The sequence below is a fragment of the Melanaphis sacchari genome, unplaced genomic scaffold (genome assembly GCF_002803265.2).
Source record: "Melanaphis sacchari strain LSU unplaced genomic scaffold, SCAv2.0 Contig141_pilon_pilon, whole genome shotgun sequence".
Lineage (NCBI taxonomy): Eukaryota > Metazoa > Arthropoda > Insecta > Hemiptera > Aphididae > Melanaphis > Melanaphis sacchari.
The window spans coordinates 1,295,725-1,310,644 of NW_020270600.1; the positions used below are offsets into that span (position 1 = coordinate 1,295,725).

At 22.9% G+C, this 14,920-nt stretch overlaps 1 protein-coding gene across 1 annotated transcript; it reads right to left on the minus strand.

Annotated features, from left to right (window-relative positions):
• Positions 1–656: 656 nt before the first annotated feature.
• LOC112591712 (androgen-dependent TFPI-regulating protein-like) lies at positions 657–11,260 on the minus strand. The gene is made up of 5 exons (XM_025335619.1): positions 10,734–11,260; positions 4,947–5,096; positions 3,616–3,833; positions 934–1,094; positions 657–824 (listed from the first exon to the last, which is right to left on the minus strand). The coding sequence occupies exons 1-5, from the start codon at positions 11,007–11,009 to the stop codon at positions 790–792; spliced, it is 840 nt and encodes a 279-aa protein (XP_025191404.1). The 5' UTR covers positions 11,010–11,260; the 3' UTR covers positions 657–789.
• Positions 11,261–14,920: the final 3,660 nt, after the last annotated feature.

Consider the following 14,920-nt stretch of genomic DNA (forward strand, 5'->3'; position numbering starts at 1 on the left):
AACAACATAGTTTACAAAAATTTAAGTTAATATAATAGCTGTATATAATATAAAAATAATTAATTAATGTAATTTTGAATAATTAAAAATTGTATACAATAATTTATATACAATTTTTTTCTAACAATATTATCTATACAATAGGTATAAATCCTACGTATAGTACCTACTACCAATACAGAAATTTAATTTAATTATATTTAAACTTTTTAAAAAGTATATGTTTTTAAAAATACATTTATTATGGTACATAATTATAACATTAAAAACGTAATTGTTTATTTTCATGTAGGTATTTCACATAAGATTTAGGTAATTAAAATTATTATTTTTTTTTTATATTAAATAAAAAATTATTCCAAATAGATTCATTGAGCAATCTTAGTTTTAAAATAACTAAATATAATACATATTCACTATTCAGTGTAGGTAACTATTTATTATAATAAAAATAATACATTAAATAATATCACTTTACATCAACTCACCATTTGATTTACCATTTTTAAAATATAAAACATGTTTTCATCACTAAAATTAGCTATGTGACGTTATGTTCTGTTTATTAAGTTTATAAATTATAACTTGAAAATATGAAGTTTTCAAATAATACTTTAGTAAAAATAAAATTTTATAAATTATAACATTTAGAGCATATATGTTATTAAGTATTTAAATGTAATAAATTAAACCAAAAATATCTATAATAGTAAACATTGTTGTAAAAGTAATACTATGTAAATATTTGACTATTATTCATCACATAAGTAGTTTATGATTGTTTTGTTTTTAAGACATTTTATGTTTTTTTTCCATTTGTGAGCCTGAAAATTAATTTTAAATATTAATTATTATTTGTTTCAACATAAAAACACATTTCCATTCATTCAAAACCACTAAAAAGTGTATGTAGTGTTTAAAGTTTAAACATACTTGAAAACCATGAACACATTTTATGACCAATTAGCAAACACATAAATGGCATAATAAAAGCCGTTATTGCAAAGTAAATGATTACTTCCATCAGACTCGCTGTAACCTCTCCGATGATAAGATATATCCATCTTCCAGTTGTAAATTTATTATAAAGTAAACTATAAATATAAACAAATATAGCAGTTGTCAGTTAACATGAATAAATTGTAGTCAAACATTAAAGGGGGAAAGTAGGTAACCGCTCTACAGTAGGAGTTGATAGTGTACTTTGTCATTAAGTAGGCGCTATAAGTAATGAATGACGTGTTAAATTTTAATTCAATGATAAATCATTGTGTATGATGAAAAACGATTCTAAACGAAGACAGTCGAACCTTTTTGGTAACCAAGGTTACAAAAAATAATTTTTTCCGATTACTTTAAAAATTACTCAGAATTTTCGTTAATGACTTCATAAAAGTACTAACTAGGTTAAATTTTTTATAAGAAACCTCCGTTGGAGTTGATGATTAGAATATTTTTTCTACTAAAAAATGTATTTATAGACATAAAAATAAAAAAACACTACACATAATATTATAGAATTAGTATATTTATCGTTAAACTCTCAAATCTAAAATAAACATTATATTTTTGAAAAAATCCAACTCACAAACTATTCAATGGCATCTATATTAATATACTTTAAAAAAATTTTTTATTAATTTAATAAAAATAAAAACATTTTAGTTTTTAAAATAAAAATAAAATTGTTCTTTTTGTCTGCATCTAAGGTTTAAAAACAATTTAAGTAAAACAATATAAAAAAAATATAGAGACTTGCTCTGCTGTACAGCAGATATTGGCTGTACCCTGTTATTGATTAAGTCACAATAATGTATGTATTAAATTTAAATTTTATGATAAATTATATTATACGAAAAATTATTCTGCAATCGAAGTTAGTTGTTAGCCTATACCAGTAACAATAAATAAGTATGATTTATAATATATTTATGTTGCCACTATACAATAATTTATTTAGTTATTAGTAATAAGACATTTTAAGTTAGTTTTTTAAAAAAACATTGCATTTATTTTTTTTATATAATTTAATTAAATATCAACTTATTGTAAAACGGTGTGAATATAAGTAATAGTATAAGACAATTACATTTGTTAAATGTTTATAAATAGCTCAGAAAGAGTCAAAATATTTTGAAGAATAAAACATACTATGTTAAGAAAATACTTATATAAGTATTTGAAAAACATTATAGGAATCAAAAGTTATTTATTTTTGAATTAAAATGAAACAAGAAAATTGATTTTGTCAAAAACTATGATTTACGTACAAATTTCAGTTTTTTCATAATTTTTTTTTTCCCAACCAATCAGTTTAATTTTCCTACTATAAAATATAATTAAGGTTTAAAATCAAAGCATTTTTTTTTTTTTTAATAAAAAAGAGACATTTAAAGAAAAAACAGATCATTGTAAAATCAATAAATGTATATAATATAATATTAAATCAATAAAAATGTGTTTTCATCAAATACTTATTTTTTTAGGATGCTTTAAAAGTTATTTAATCAATATAAATGGTTTTATTTGGGTCATTTTGAAATACAAGAAGTATTTTAAAGTTCAAACTTCAAAAGTTCAAACCACATTAAATTATTCCAAAGATTTGTTTCTATAATTTATAAAACTTGCAATGCTCTTGACCCATTATTTTAGTTGATAATAAATATTAATATATATAACTAATTACTGTGAAATAATAGATTAGATTATTATTCTTTATCACAAGGTTTTATTCCCAAATAACAAGGGGGCATGAACTAACTTATGTTTTTAATATTTAATTTAAAGTTTATATAAACTTAATTTGGCCTAAATATAATCTCTTAGTGATATCGTTAAAATAAAAATAAAATGAAATAAAATAATATTTTATTAAAATGAATCAATATTAAAATTTCAGATGGATTATTTATATTTTAAAGTATACTATTTAGATAATCTTTATATGTTTATTATTTATAAAAAATGCCGAAGAAAAATAACTTAAACATCTAATACTAATAATACTTTTAACTAATAGGTACTTAAATAATTATTTATATAGCTATAGTAGCCTATTACATGAATTTTTTCGTACTACCTATTTAAGTACGATTTATTATTATGTATGCAATCACAATCGAACTAAATTACATCATTTCATTTAAATCAACTATAATGTTTCTCAAGCATGGGAAGCAATGGAATAAAATATAAGTACGTGAGTAATTATATGTTATTGTTTAGAGAATGTGGATTGAAGACATGATTGTCATTCAAAAGTGTCATTACAAAGTAAAAAATATAAATTAAAATCGTACATCTTCTTATACGTATTTTATAACTTATATATATGTATCTAATGTACAATTTATAAGTTGTGTTTACCCTTGAAAATGTGCACGCGCATAGTTCGCAATAATTAATCGCATTAATTTGTCTATATTTAAATATATTATAGTGTTGTGATTATGTTTCATTTTTCAGTGTTATTTGTAATTTATTTTTTTTTTTTATTTATTTTTGATTATTTAATTATTTTAAACTACCACCGTAACAATTAATAATTAACTGGTATTGAAATAAATACAGTTGGGTAATCAATATTATTGTCGGGGTGATAGTCATACTTACCATGTGACGTATGAACCGGACAACATAAACAACCCTGCCGTGGATTCGATCAGTTTGGGCTGACTATGCTTGGTGGTGGCCATATCAAACAACGTTAATACAATCGGATTGGTGTGCACGGCGTGGTTATACCAATCCGGTATCCAATTGTTCATTTCATTTGGAAACAACAAAGGCTTGTTCACAGCACAGATTGCCCAAAACATAACGCATACATCCTACATAATATATAGTTGTATAATTTATATATTTCTAGTGAAATTACAAACTCCGTATTATATGCTATTAAATAATAATCATATTTACTTTATTTATGCTTAATTGAGCTAATTGCTCACACATTTATTGCAATTTTGATTTTTAGAATTTTTAATTCCTTAAAATATTAAGATATCTAAGCAAAATTTAAGAATATGGTCTTTATAAGTAAATATATTTCAAATTTCTGAAAAAATGCATTATCTAAAAACATAATTTATAAAAATAAAACGAATATCCTGAAAAAAATATTTTGTATCTATTTATATATATATATTATTTATGTAGGTATATTATTCCTATAACGTCATAATTATTATATATTATCATAAACATATAGCCGCCATGCATAAATAATTATTTAGATTTAATTATTATAGAGGAAATTCTAAACTTTATATCCTATAGAAAATTTTGGTAATATTTCGTATAGACACGTGACTAAAAGTCATTATTATATATTTCTGTGTTAAAGAGCTAATTCCAAAAAGAATTGTGTTGAAATAGAAATAAAATAAAAGTTTTATTCATCATTATTTAATATTTAATTGACAGAAGCAAAAATAATAAATGTAGAATATTCAATAAAATATTGAAGGTTAATTTATGCTATGATAAGTTTAAAGTAAGTGCGTGTAGAATTTTTTCTTTAAAGAATATATCGTTTGAATTAATACAACTAACAATCATCAATCGCATGAACCTTGAATTATGTTTAAAAAATAGTGTTCTACAACAATAATTCAATATTTATTCAATAATATTAATTATTATATTATAATACTCACTAAAAATTACTCATTTATGAGACTTTTAATTTCATCTTTTATTCATCAATATTATTTAAAACATATTATGTAGGTTATTTAATAATATTTATGAATATTAAAACTATATAAACTATATTTTATAATAATTTATTTTTAAAATTATTTCGAACGTTTTATCGGTATACATAATGCATGTGTATTATAACTAAACAATTAAATAAATGGAAACATATTTAATTTAAAAAAATTCTTAAAAAACTCCATACAAAATTTTAAATTTTCAGTCAAATCAATAATACTCACAATTGTCACTGGAAACACAAGGCTGACAAATATGAAATCTCTTATTTTCTTGTTTTGTTGTAACCGAGGTTTTATCCACGACTTTCCAGGCCCAGAATCAGCATAATCTACGAATACTGTGCAATAAATGAAGTATGTAACTTGCAATACCTGTAAAAAACATTATTTTATCAGATAGAAATTATAAAAACTAAAATTTTTTTAGAAAATTAATTGTTACTGCTGATTTAAATTCAGGTTATTTGATTAAGAAAGACGTTTGAAATAAATAGGTTTACTTAAAAAAATTATAATTTAATTTTAAATTTATTCCCGGAAATCTTCTCAGAAGACACAGGCTACAATGGCCTTGAGACCTAATTTAATTTAAGCACCATAACTACATAAATTCATGCCAAAGTGCTTTCATTACAGGATGATACTTTTCCCCATACTATCAAATCTTTTTCTTAATATATTAAATACACTCATGTCATCACACATCGCTTATAATATGTTTATTGTACCACATTTGTTCAAATTGTAGAACAATTAAAATTAAAAAATTTAATTTAATGTAATTCGTTGTTAAAAAGATCAAAAAATTAATATATAATAATAAAATTAAATTGATTTATTCCTCTTATATTTCTTAATTATAAATTATAATAAAAATACAATATGAAACCTAGGTATATCATGAAATATATTTATATATAGGTACAATAAAAGGAATATAGCCATGTACATTGTACGCATATGATATGAAAATACTGTATAATATGCTAATTTTTAAAACTGAGATAATACATACATTTCGTAATATTTATTACAATATGTTTAATACAAAGTTAACATTAATTTTAAAATAAAATTAAACATATTAGGTAGGTATACAAAAATCATACATAATAATATGTTATCGATATACATATAATATGTTTATAATATAATAATCGATAACATACATTATACATGTTATACTGTATGTTTATATTACTATTTATATCTTATAGTTTAAAAAATAACTACTTTTTCTAGGAAACATCTAAAATACCTTAAATTTTCAAACAATGACTAAAATGAATCGTTCATTACAACATTGTTATAATTTATTAGGAATTTCTATAATGGTAAAAAATATTGCCAATTCGAGATATGTAAATGATTAAGACTATTATAAACGATATTATTTACCAAGTTTGATGAACTTGGTAAAGTTTTCATAAGCTTTTATGAAAACTTTATAATATTATTATCTTAGATGCTAATGACTAATGATAATATAAAATCTATACCGAATTTTTCACCAAATAGTCCAAATGGCACGCCTATATTTACATGTATTATAAATTAAAAATATCATATTAATATGTAGTACATATATTATTACCTCTATTTTATACAATTTAATACAATGTTTAGTTCATAGTCAGACACTTAACGTGAAGTTTTTAAGCATAAATACACAAGAATAGAATTGCATTCATGCAATCGACAATGTTTGAAACTTTATTTAAGATCTTAAATTTATTTAAAATAGCTCTTTGGGAAGAAACAGGCTTATATGGTATTACTAAACAACAAGGATTTCAAACATGTAATTTTTTATTAAAATGTTGCAATAATAACTAATAAGTATACTTGTCATGCTAGTATAAAAAAATTATTTTAAACAATTTAAGCAACTAAAAATATCTTTTAGTTATTTTTCATACGTAAAAATAAATTTAAATGATTAGTATTTATTTGTGTACATTTTTCGTTTGTAAAAAAAAAAAATTATGAGATTAAAGCCTCTTATCCCCTCTCCCGGGTTCGTACCTGGGACCTAATTATAATCAAAAACAATATACATAGAAATCATTGTCATTTTGGAAAAAGTATAAATACCAACAAAAAAATATACAAAAATAAAAACCAATTATGTCTTTATTAAATTATTGAGACAGTGGCTAATCACCCACATTATATCAAAACGTTATCACATCAATCGTCAAAATTATAAGCCATAAGAATTAACACTCTATTAGTTGACTCCTAATCAACACTGGTAACTAGGGAAATATACATGATGTCGACAACGTGTTCTATTGAACGTGTTAATTAAGTACATATTAGAAAATTATACTTAGTTTAATACAAGGTAATTCTTTTGAAGGTTTAGTAATTATTAATTTCTCAAAAAATATCAATTTTTTTGGAAATATAGTACCTTACATAATCTGAAATAATACATAAAAAAAAAAAATTTTAAAATAATATACATATTTTACTATTTTTTTGTTTATTTTTAAAGAGCGTTCATTTTAGTTTCATATTTAAATTTTTATTATTTTTTTTAGAGCATTAAAATATATAAGAATCGAATTTAGAACGAGTTTTTAAAAAGTCTTAAATCATTACTTATAAGCATTTAAAGTTTAGACAAGTGGGTGAGGTTGGACAAACAGCGACGGATTGGCCCACTAGACAACTAAGACAATTCCCGGTGGCCTAGTTTGCTTATATAAGAAATTGCCTTATTTTCTGTTAAATATAGAAATATCGGGAACAAATTTATAGTGTGAATCACGAATTTAAATAGTTTAGTTCGTGGTCTGAACTACAAATAACACGATTTCTTACGTATTACGTCTTCTTATTATAATATGATAACAATAAGCCAGTAAACCTCACAATCTATAGTTATTCAGACGGGTCATAATATAATATTGTGATTGACATAACACTTAAAAATAAATAACAAAATATACGAATATGATTGTAAATAACATCGTAGGCTTATAATTTTATTTAATAATACTAAATGCCACAAATTATGTTTGTAAAAATCTGTGACAATACGGAATAATAATCCAAACAAAGAAATACCTACAAAGTTTGTTTTAAATTATAGTATAATTTTAGATTTGTTTTTTATTTTTAATATTATTTTAAATATGTACGAACATACTAAAAATTTGTAAAATTTCCTAAAACAAGAAGCTAAAGTATTTTTGTTTTATAAATTATAAATACATTTTTATAGTGACATATTTTGTATAAATATAAAATAATACCAATGTATAATATTATGATATGAATTATATATATATATATATATATATATATATATATATATATATATATATAATAGTCAAACATTTTTATAATTTATACTATTTTACAATAGAAGCTAGGAAGAATGTAAAATGTATATGATAATAAATTGGTAAAATCTTCTATCAATATGTAAGTCAGATAAATTGTTTTATACTTCTCCCAATTACATCTACCAATAAGAAAAGAAATAGTAAAAATTTAATTTGAAAAAAGTGACCTGAAAATACCTGTTTGCCTGGTAAAAATTGTTGAGCCACTTCGCCCCTGAGAACAAAGGTACCCCACTGTTAGTCTAATACTCTGTTAGTCTCAACTTTAAATACTTGTATTACACTTGTAACTCATTTATAACTTGTAAAGTATTTTTACATGGTATTGTAATAAAAAAATATTCTACTTTAAAATTTAGAATACCTATTGCTTTAATTTTATTGTTTTAAATGTTTATAACTCATTATTATTATATTTTTAATAACGAAAAAAATCTGTAAACTTGTCATTTTGAAATTTTGAATGTTTCAGAGTATTTTTATATTACATAACTCATTCCTTACAATTAATTTATAATTTTAATTTTTATATTTATATCGTGATAAAATTAGACAATGCATGATGATTGGTCGTGAAAATGTTAGGGGCGGGTACATAATTTATTGTTTATAATTAATCGCCATGGTTAATTATTAATAATAATACGGGAAAAAAAGATTATCTTATTTTAGCAGATATAGATAATAAATATAATATAGTATTTGTTTTTATTGAAGCAAAATTATTTTGTATCATATTATTTAGTATACAATTTTAAACTTCGTTCTTTTATTTGTATCGAACAAATAATGCTGATTTTGCTTGATTATTATGATTTTTTTTTTTATTATTATTCTGTTTGGTCACCTACTTTAACTGGTTATAAGCTATAAAGCCGGACGTACAGTCAGCGAATAACCAACTCTAAATTTACTAATTTTATAAACATTCACCAATACGGTAACACCATACACGTTAAATATTCATTTTTGACATTGTTACGGTATCAAATAAAATTAATTAATTACAAAAAACGATGAATATAGCATTATGTACATTTTTTTTTTTTAATGAAACTAGACCTTTAATAACTAATAATTAATAAATATAGTTGTCATTATGCGCATTCTTATTAATAATATAGATATTAAATTTGTATATTCTTATAAGAATTTTATTAAACACAGAATTTTGTGTGAAAAATAATGAATTAATATTAATTTATTAATATGATATAAATTAAAGGTATTTCTTTAAATACCTATTGTCAATATTATTATTTAAAAGATTTTTTTTATCGACTAGAAAAAATAATCAATATATTATTAAGAAAAAAAAAGAATATACATAACGTAATATAAACATGATATGATAAGGCTGTTTATATTGTGAAATGTATACGAATCAAATTGTGTTTTAACAGATTACTCAAGTAAATTAACTTTGTAAATACAACATACACATCATGGCATTAATTATTGAAATTATATTACGTTTCATCAATGACAAGAATAGTTAAAGATTAAATATATATTTGACTTCAGATTTATTTTCTATGCAATGGAAATTGTTATTAATTAAAAAGAAAGATTTATTTTTACTTTATAATAAGTGTAAAAAACTATTAAATGAATATTTAAAAAATATATATTGTATTATCTATTAAAATAAGTTTTAACAAATATAATAAATTAGTAACAATTTTCATAAATTGGAATTTATGAGGTATCAAATTATTATGGGTTAATATGAATATTTTGTAAAAATCTGATACGATATCTACCATACAGTACCTATGAAAAATAAAGTAAATTATATAATTTGATATTTTAAAACAATATATAATGTTAAGTATACATTTTACTGTCCTGATTATTAATATAATTACTTATAAATAACTTAAAATAAAAATAATATCGATAATTCTAATTAAATCATTTTTTTTCAACTGAAGAATAAAAGACAAATTAGGATATATATATTTATTTATTTATTTGTTTGTTATTAATTATATTATCATAATGTACCTATAAGTTTTAAATACTATTAAATAATTAGGTATTTAAATCTTTAATATAATATATACCTAAGTATTAAAGATTATTTATCATAAATAAAAATAAACTGAATGAATATTAATTTAATATAATATAGGAACGTATATTATATTAAATTAATATACCACTATTTAAAAATTAATATTCGTTTACAAAGTTTTTATTATTTTATAATAGTATTTAAAACAAAATCTATATTAATTACATTATAAGTTGTATACATATTTTGAAATGCATTAATATATTTTTTATGGTAATCTTTACGCTATGCCATGGTATACGTTTAAATATCTCATAACGTTATGAGCAAAAACACGAAATTGTTAAGTGCATATTTCAACATCTTTTTATAGTTTTTTGGGCCTATTTACGATGTTAACGTGATATTACACATATACCTACCTATCATTCATTTTCTTCGCAGTTTATAATGTTATGTAGCAAATATGTACCTATTGATGGGTATCTTTTATTATAACATGTGGTAAAAGGTCGTCAAAATTTTAACTTCTTTAGTTTGGGCAATATTATTAAGTTAAAATAACGGATTGTATAGTAATATATATTGCAATAATAAATTAAACAGTAAATACCACTATCGTAGCAAGTCTCTTACCAGATTCCACACGGAGACGCATTTCCACCACCAATTGGAACCTAAATCACCCCATGTGGGATGATCAATGCTGCTCAGGTCCAATACAAACAGCCCATAGTACGACACGTACACGTAATAAGACGTGATGAACAACCGGGACACCCTAAAAAGATGCTGGCGCTCCGCTTCTGTGTACGACCAGCAGTGCAACGCGGAAGTCACGGCGGCGGCAGGCCGCTTCGCTGACGACGACGACGACGTTTCCATAGTCGTGTATCGTGACGGTAATGTCATATATATATAATATGTATAATAATAAAGTATATTATTATTATTTATTAGTGTACGTTACGATAATCGCGGTATACGGTGACGGCGACGATATTGTTCGGGTTGGCCGCAGCGGGTGCTTTAATAGGTATAATATTAATATGTAGGTACTGCTACTGCTACGGATCATGCTACGCCGCTGCCGAACACTTGCGGCAGAACGCCACTGACCGTTCTACAAGAGAATCACGCGGCGTGTTCCTATTATATATAATATTATATGCTTTGTATAATAGTAATAATCGTAATAATAACCGTTTTATATATATGTATATTGTATTTTATTGTATTATCCATATTGTGCAGTGGTAGGCGCAAGACTCACGCAAAACATTACATTACGCGCGCATGCAATGCGCATCGTGCGAGGCCCGCTAGTTTTACTCCCACCACCCTCGCCGGATCACTATACGTATATACAATAACAATACTTAATACACACAACCTTTTGGACAATGTGATTTTTCGTCTATTAAATATTGTGTATCGTGTATTATTAATTATTATATATTTAGAAAGGGTAATTTATTGAGCAATAGTATGATTATCCGTTCCCCTACCATTTCTTCGCATTTAATAATTTGAATTCTTGTTTTTGGAATTTTTAAATAAACTTTTAAAACCTTATTTTTTAAATTCTCAAGCTTTTTGTATTAGGTATTTAAGGAGTGTTCCGTAAAAATATAAACTATATGAGCTATTTTTAAAATAAAAATCTCATTTTTTCTATAAATTATTTAATGGATAATTTTTTTGAAAATTTTGATGTACCCAGTTCAAATTTGAACAAGTAGTTTTTTAGTTAATAAAATGTTTACACTAAGGATAATAATCCTTACAAATAGTTTTTCAAAAATATAAAATAGACATAGGTAGTCTTAGATTAATAATATTTATTATATTTGAATCATATTTAAAAAATATATGAAATATGTTAATAAATTAATTATAATTTCTAAAATCTTAAATCAATGTTAATATCTTCCAAAAATTTAAAATAGTTCTAAATTACTCGCAAAAATTTTGAAAAAAATATCCACTAAATTTAATAATTTACAGTATAAAAGGATCCTTTTTATTTTAAAAACAATAATGTATAATATCTCCACGGGACATTCCTAAAGTAAACCAGATACTCTTAAAAATTTAAAAATATGGTTTTTATAAGTATGTACTTACCTATATTAAAAAATTTGAAAAATCAGATTTTTAATAACTAGATATATAAATGAAAAAATAAGGATTAAACATGTTTAGTAAATCACGTTGTATATTATTGTAGTTAATATTAGTACTAATAGGTATGTCTAATTATTAGAATTATATCTTATTAGAAAAAAAGATTTTTATCTTTATACATTCTTTATACTGACATATCAGCATAAGTAATTATTATTTAATATAATTTTGTGGCAAACTGATAACTGTCATATAGTATGCAAGATTCAGAGAAATTTTATTTTTACGTAAAAATTAAGTTGTTTTAACATAATAAATTATACCAGCTGTATAACCCGAATTCACCAGGAAAAAATGAACTAACATAAAATATGGCATTCTACTGGTGTATCTAAATTTACCTCAGTTTACCAACAAATAACCGTCATCTGCAGTGGATCTCCAATATATGAACTGATTCAACAAAAACGCGCAAACAGCCCGTGGCGCATTAGATAATACTTGGCATGTTTTTGAATGTAGTTTAATTTTCTCTCTAAATGTTCTTATTCTTTAATATTTCAAAAATTAAATCTGAAACTTTCGTCAAAAATGGTTGAACAGTTTTTAATTTTATAAGCTAAAATCACTCTCTTACTTCCTTTCTCAAAGTATTTATTGATACAATTTGAAATTGATTCGACAGTTTTTAAGATAAGTGCATTTAAACACACAAATAACCAGCTTTATAAATAGTATAATATTGGTATATTTAGTATCAATTAATTTCAGTGTGTTCAATCTATAAAAAAGATCGAAAGCTGAAAGATGAAAAATAATCCATGTCGAACTCGCTTGATTGATAAGTTTATTTATGTGTGAACTTAAACGACGAGTCTAAAGTCGAACTGAAGTGAAATGTATCCATATGACCATATATATATATATATATAATCCTGTAGTTATATATCAAATATTTTTTTCAACTTCCTCCATATTGAGTAAGTAGATAGAAGAGTACAGTCTATATTGTAATATTTTAAGTTTTACGAATATTAACAAACTTTTCACTTCCGGTTTGCTATCTAAGGTAAAACGCCCATAACTGACATAAACACTTAACTACTTAAGTTGTACATCTAAATCTTAATAATATTTAAATTATTTATTTATTTTATTAATATTTAGTTTAATAAAACCATTGAAATTCGAGTAAAATATCAATAAAATAATCGCGTTATGCAAATCGAATGTCATATAATACTAATTTATGCATATTCTAAATAGGTACTTATAAATCATAAGCAATGCCTATTAAAGCATATAAATAGTAAGTACCTACTATATGTAAGATCTAATAAATTGTAGACTTGTAATTAACATTATTAAATTAAGTGGAAACTCAGTATAGGCCTAAAAATAATTTATTTTATTATTATCTCTCTTACATATGAGTAGTTGACGCTAAAATGTCATCACGTTTTAGATTAAATAATTCAAAATTAAGGGTGATTTCTGATAAAATACATAATCATTTTAGTACTTTTTTTTTTTTTTGAGGGAGAACTTTTATTAAATGAAGATAGGAATTTATTATGATTGAATTTTTAAAATAGTTATGTATGCCCCTTTAAGGCCAACCGCACGCCTCCCTCTCACTCTTTTAGATAATATTTTGTTTACCAATATCACATACTATACGTCATAGTGTCATACAATATACATACAAATAAAGTCTGAAAGTACGAGTAAAAAATATATTTTCTAATTACTTTATAAATATTATATAAATCCTAAATTGCAATTAAAATTTTTTTTACGATGTGTTATAAAAAACAGAAGTTATGGTAAGTGTATCTATTGTTTTTTTGCATCCCCCCTCTCAAGAAAAATTTCTGCGAGTGGTCTTGTACCCTTTATAAACTTATGATAGAATAAATAAACTTAACCTAAGCATTTGAAATTTTTAAAATTCTCATTGTTTTTTCCATTTAAGATATTGATAAAAATGTTGTTTCTTGGTCAAAAATATTAAAAAATTAAATATTAAAGTTTTCACTGTTACAGCAATTAAACAATATCAAAATTACATAGCTAGACTGTCACTTATTTTACAGTCATTTTTCTCAATATTTATTTTGGTTTATGTATTATAATAATAAAGTATTAATCGCATAAACTTGAAACAATTCAACATAACATACAATACTCTTTTTTACATTCAATCTTTTAAAATATCAAGATAAATTTAATCAATTTTATACTATCATATCAAGAATGTATTCATGCCATTCTATACGGTAGATATTGACTTGTAATTAGGCCAAAATAATGAAGATGTTATAGAATAATGAGCATAATATTATGTTCTCAAAAAATTTAAAAAATACATGTAAATATTCCCAAAAAAATAATAATCTAATAATAGTATATAATAAAAAAACAATCAAATAAAAAAAATAATAAAAATAATTAAAAAAATGTTTATTATAAAGTATAATATGGAATACATGTATGTTGCAAAATTAATAATAAAAAATAAAACATTTTTGAAAAGATTTTTATAAAAGTTAGCTACAGTGTATACAATTTACATAAAAAGATAATAGGTAATAATAATCTTTTATATCATTATTCATTAGTAAATAACTTATTAACAAATAATTAGTTGAGCTAATAAAAGAAAAAGGAAATTATTTTGTAATTAAAACGTCTTA

Excerpts from the sequence above, each read along its gene's own strand:
- LOC112591712 (XM_025335619.1), bottom strand. The coding sequence starts at position 11,009 with ATGACATTACCGTCACGATACACGACTATGGAAACGTCGTCGTCGTCG. Across the intron at positions 1,095-3,615 it reads TCCGGTTCATACGTCACATG|TTTACTTTATAATAAATTTA; the intron begins GTAAGTATGACT and ends TTATATTTATAG. Across the intron at positions 825-933 it reads AATGTGTTCATGGTTTTCAA|GCTCACAAATGGAAAAAAAA; the intron begins GTATGTTTAAAC and ends ATTAATTTTCAG.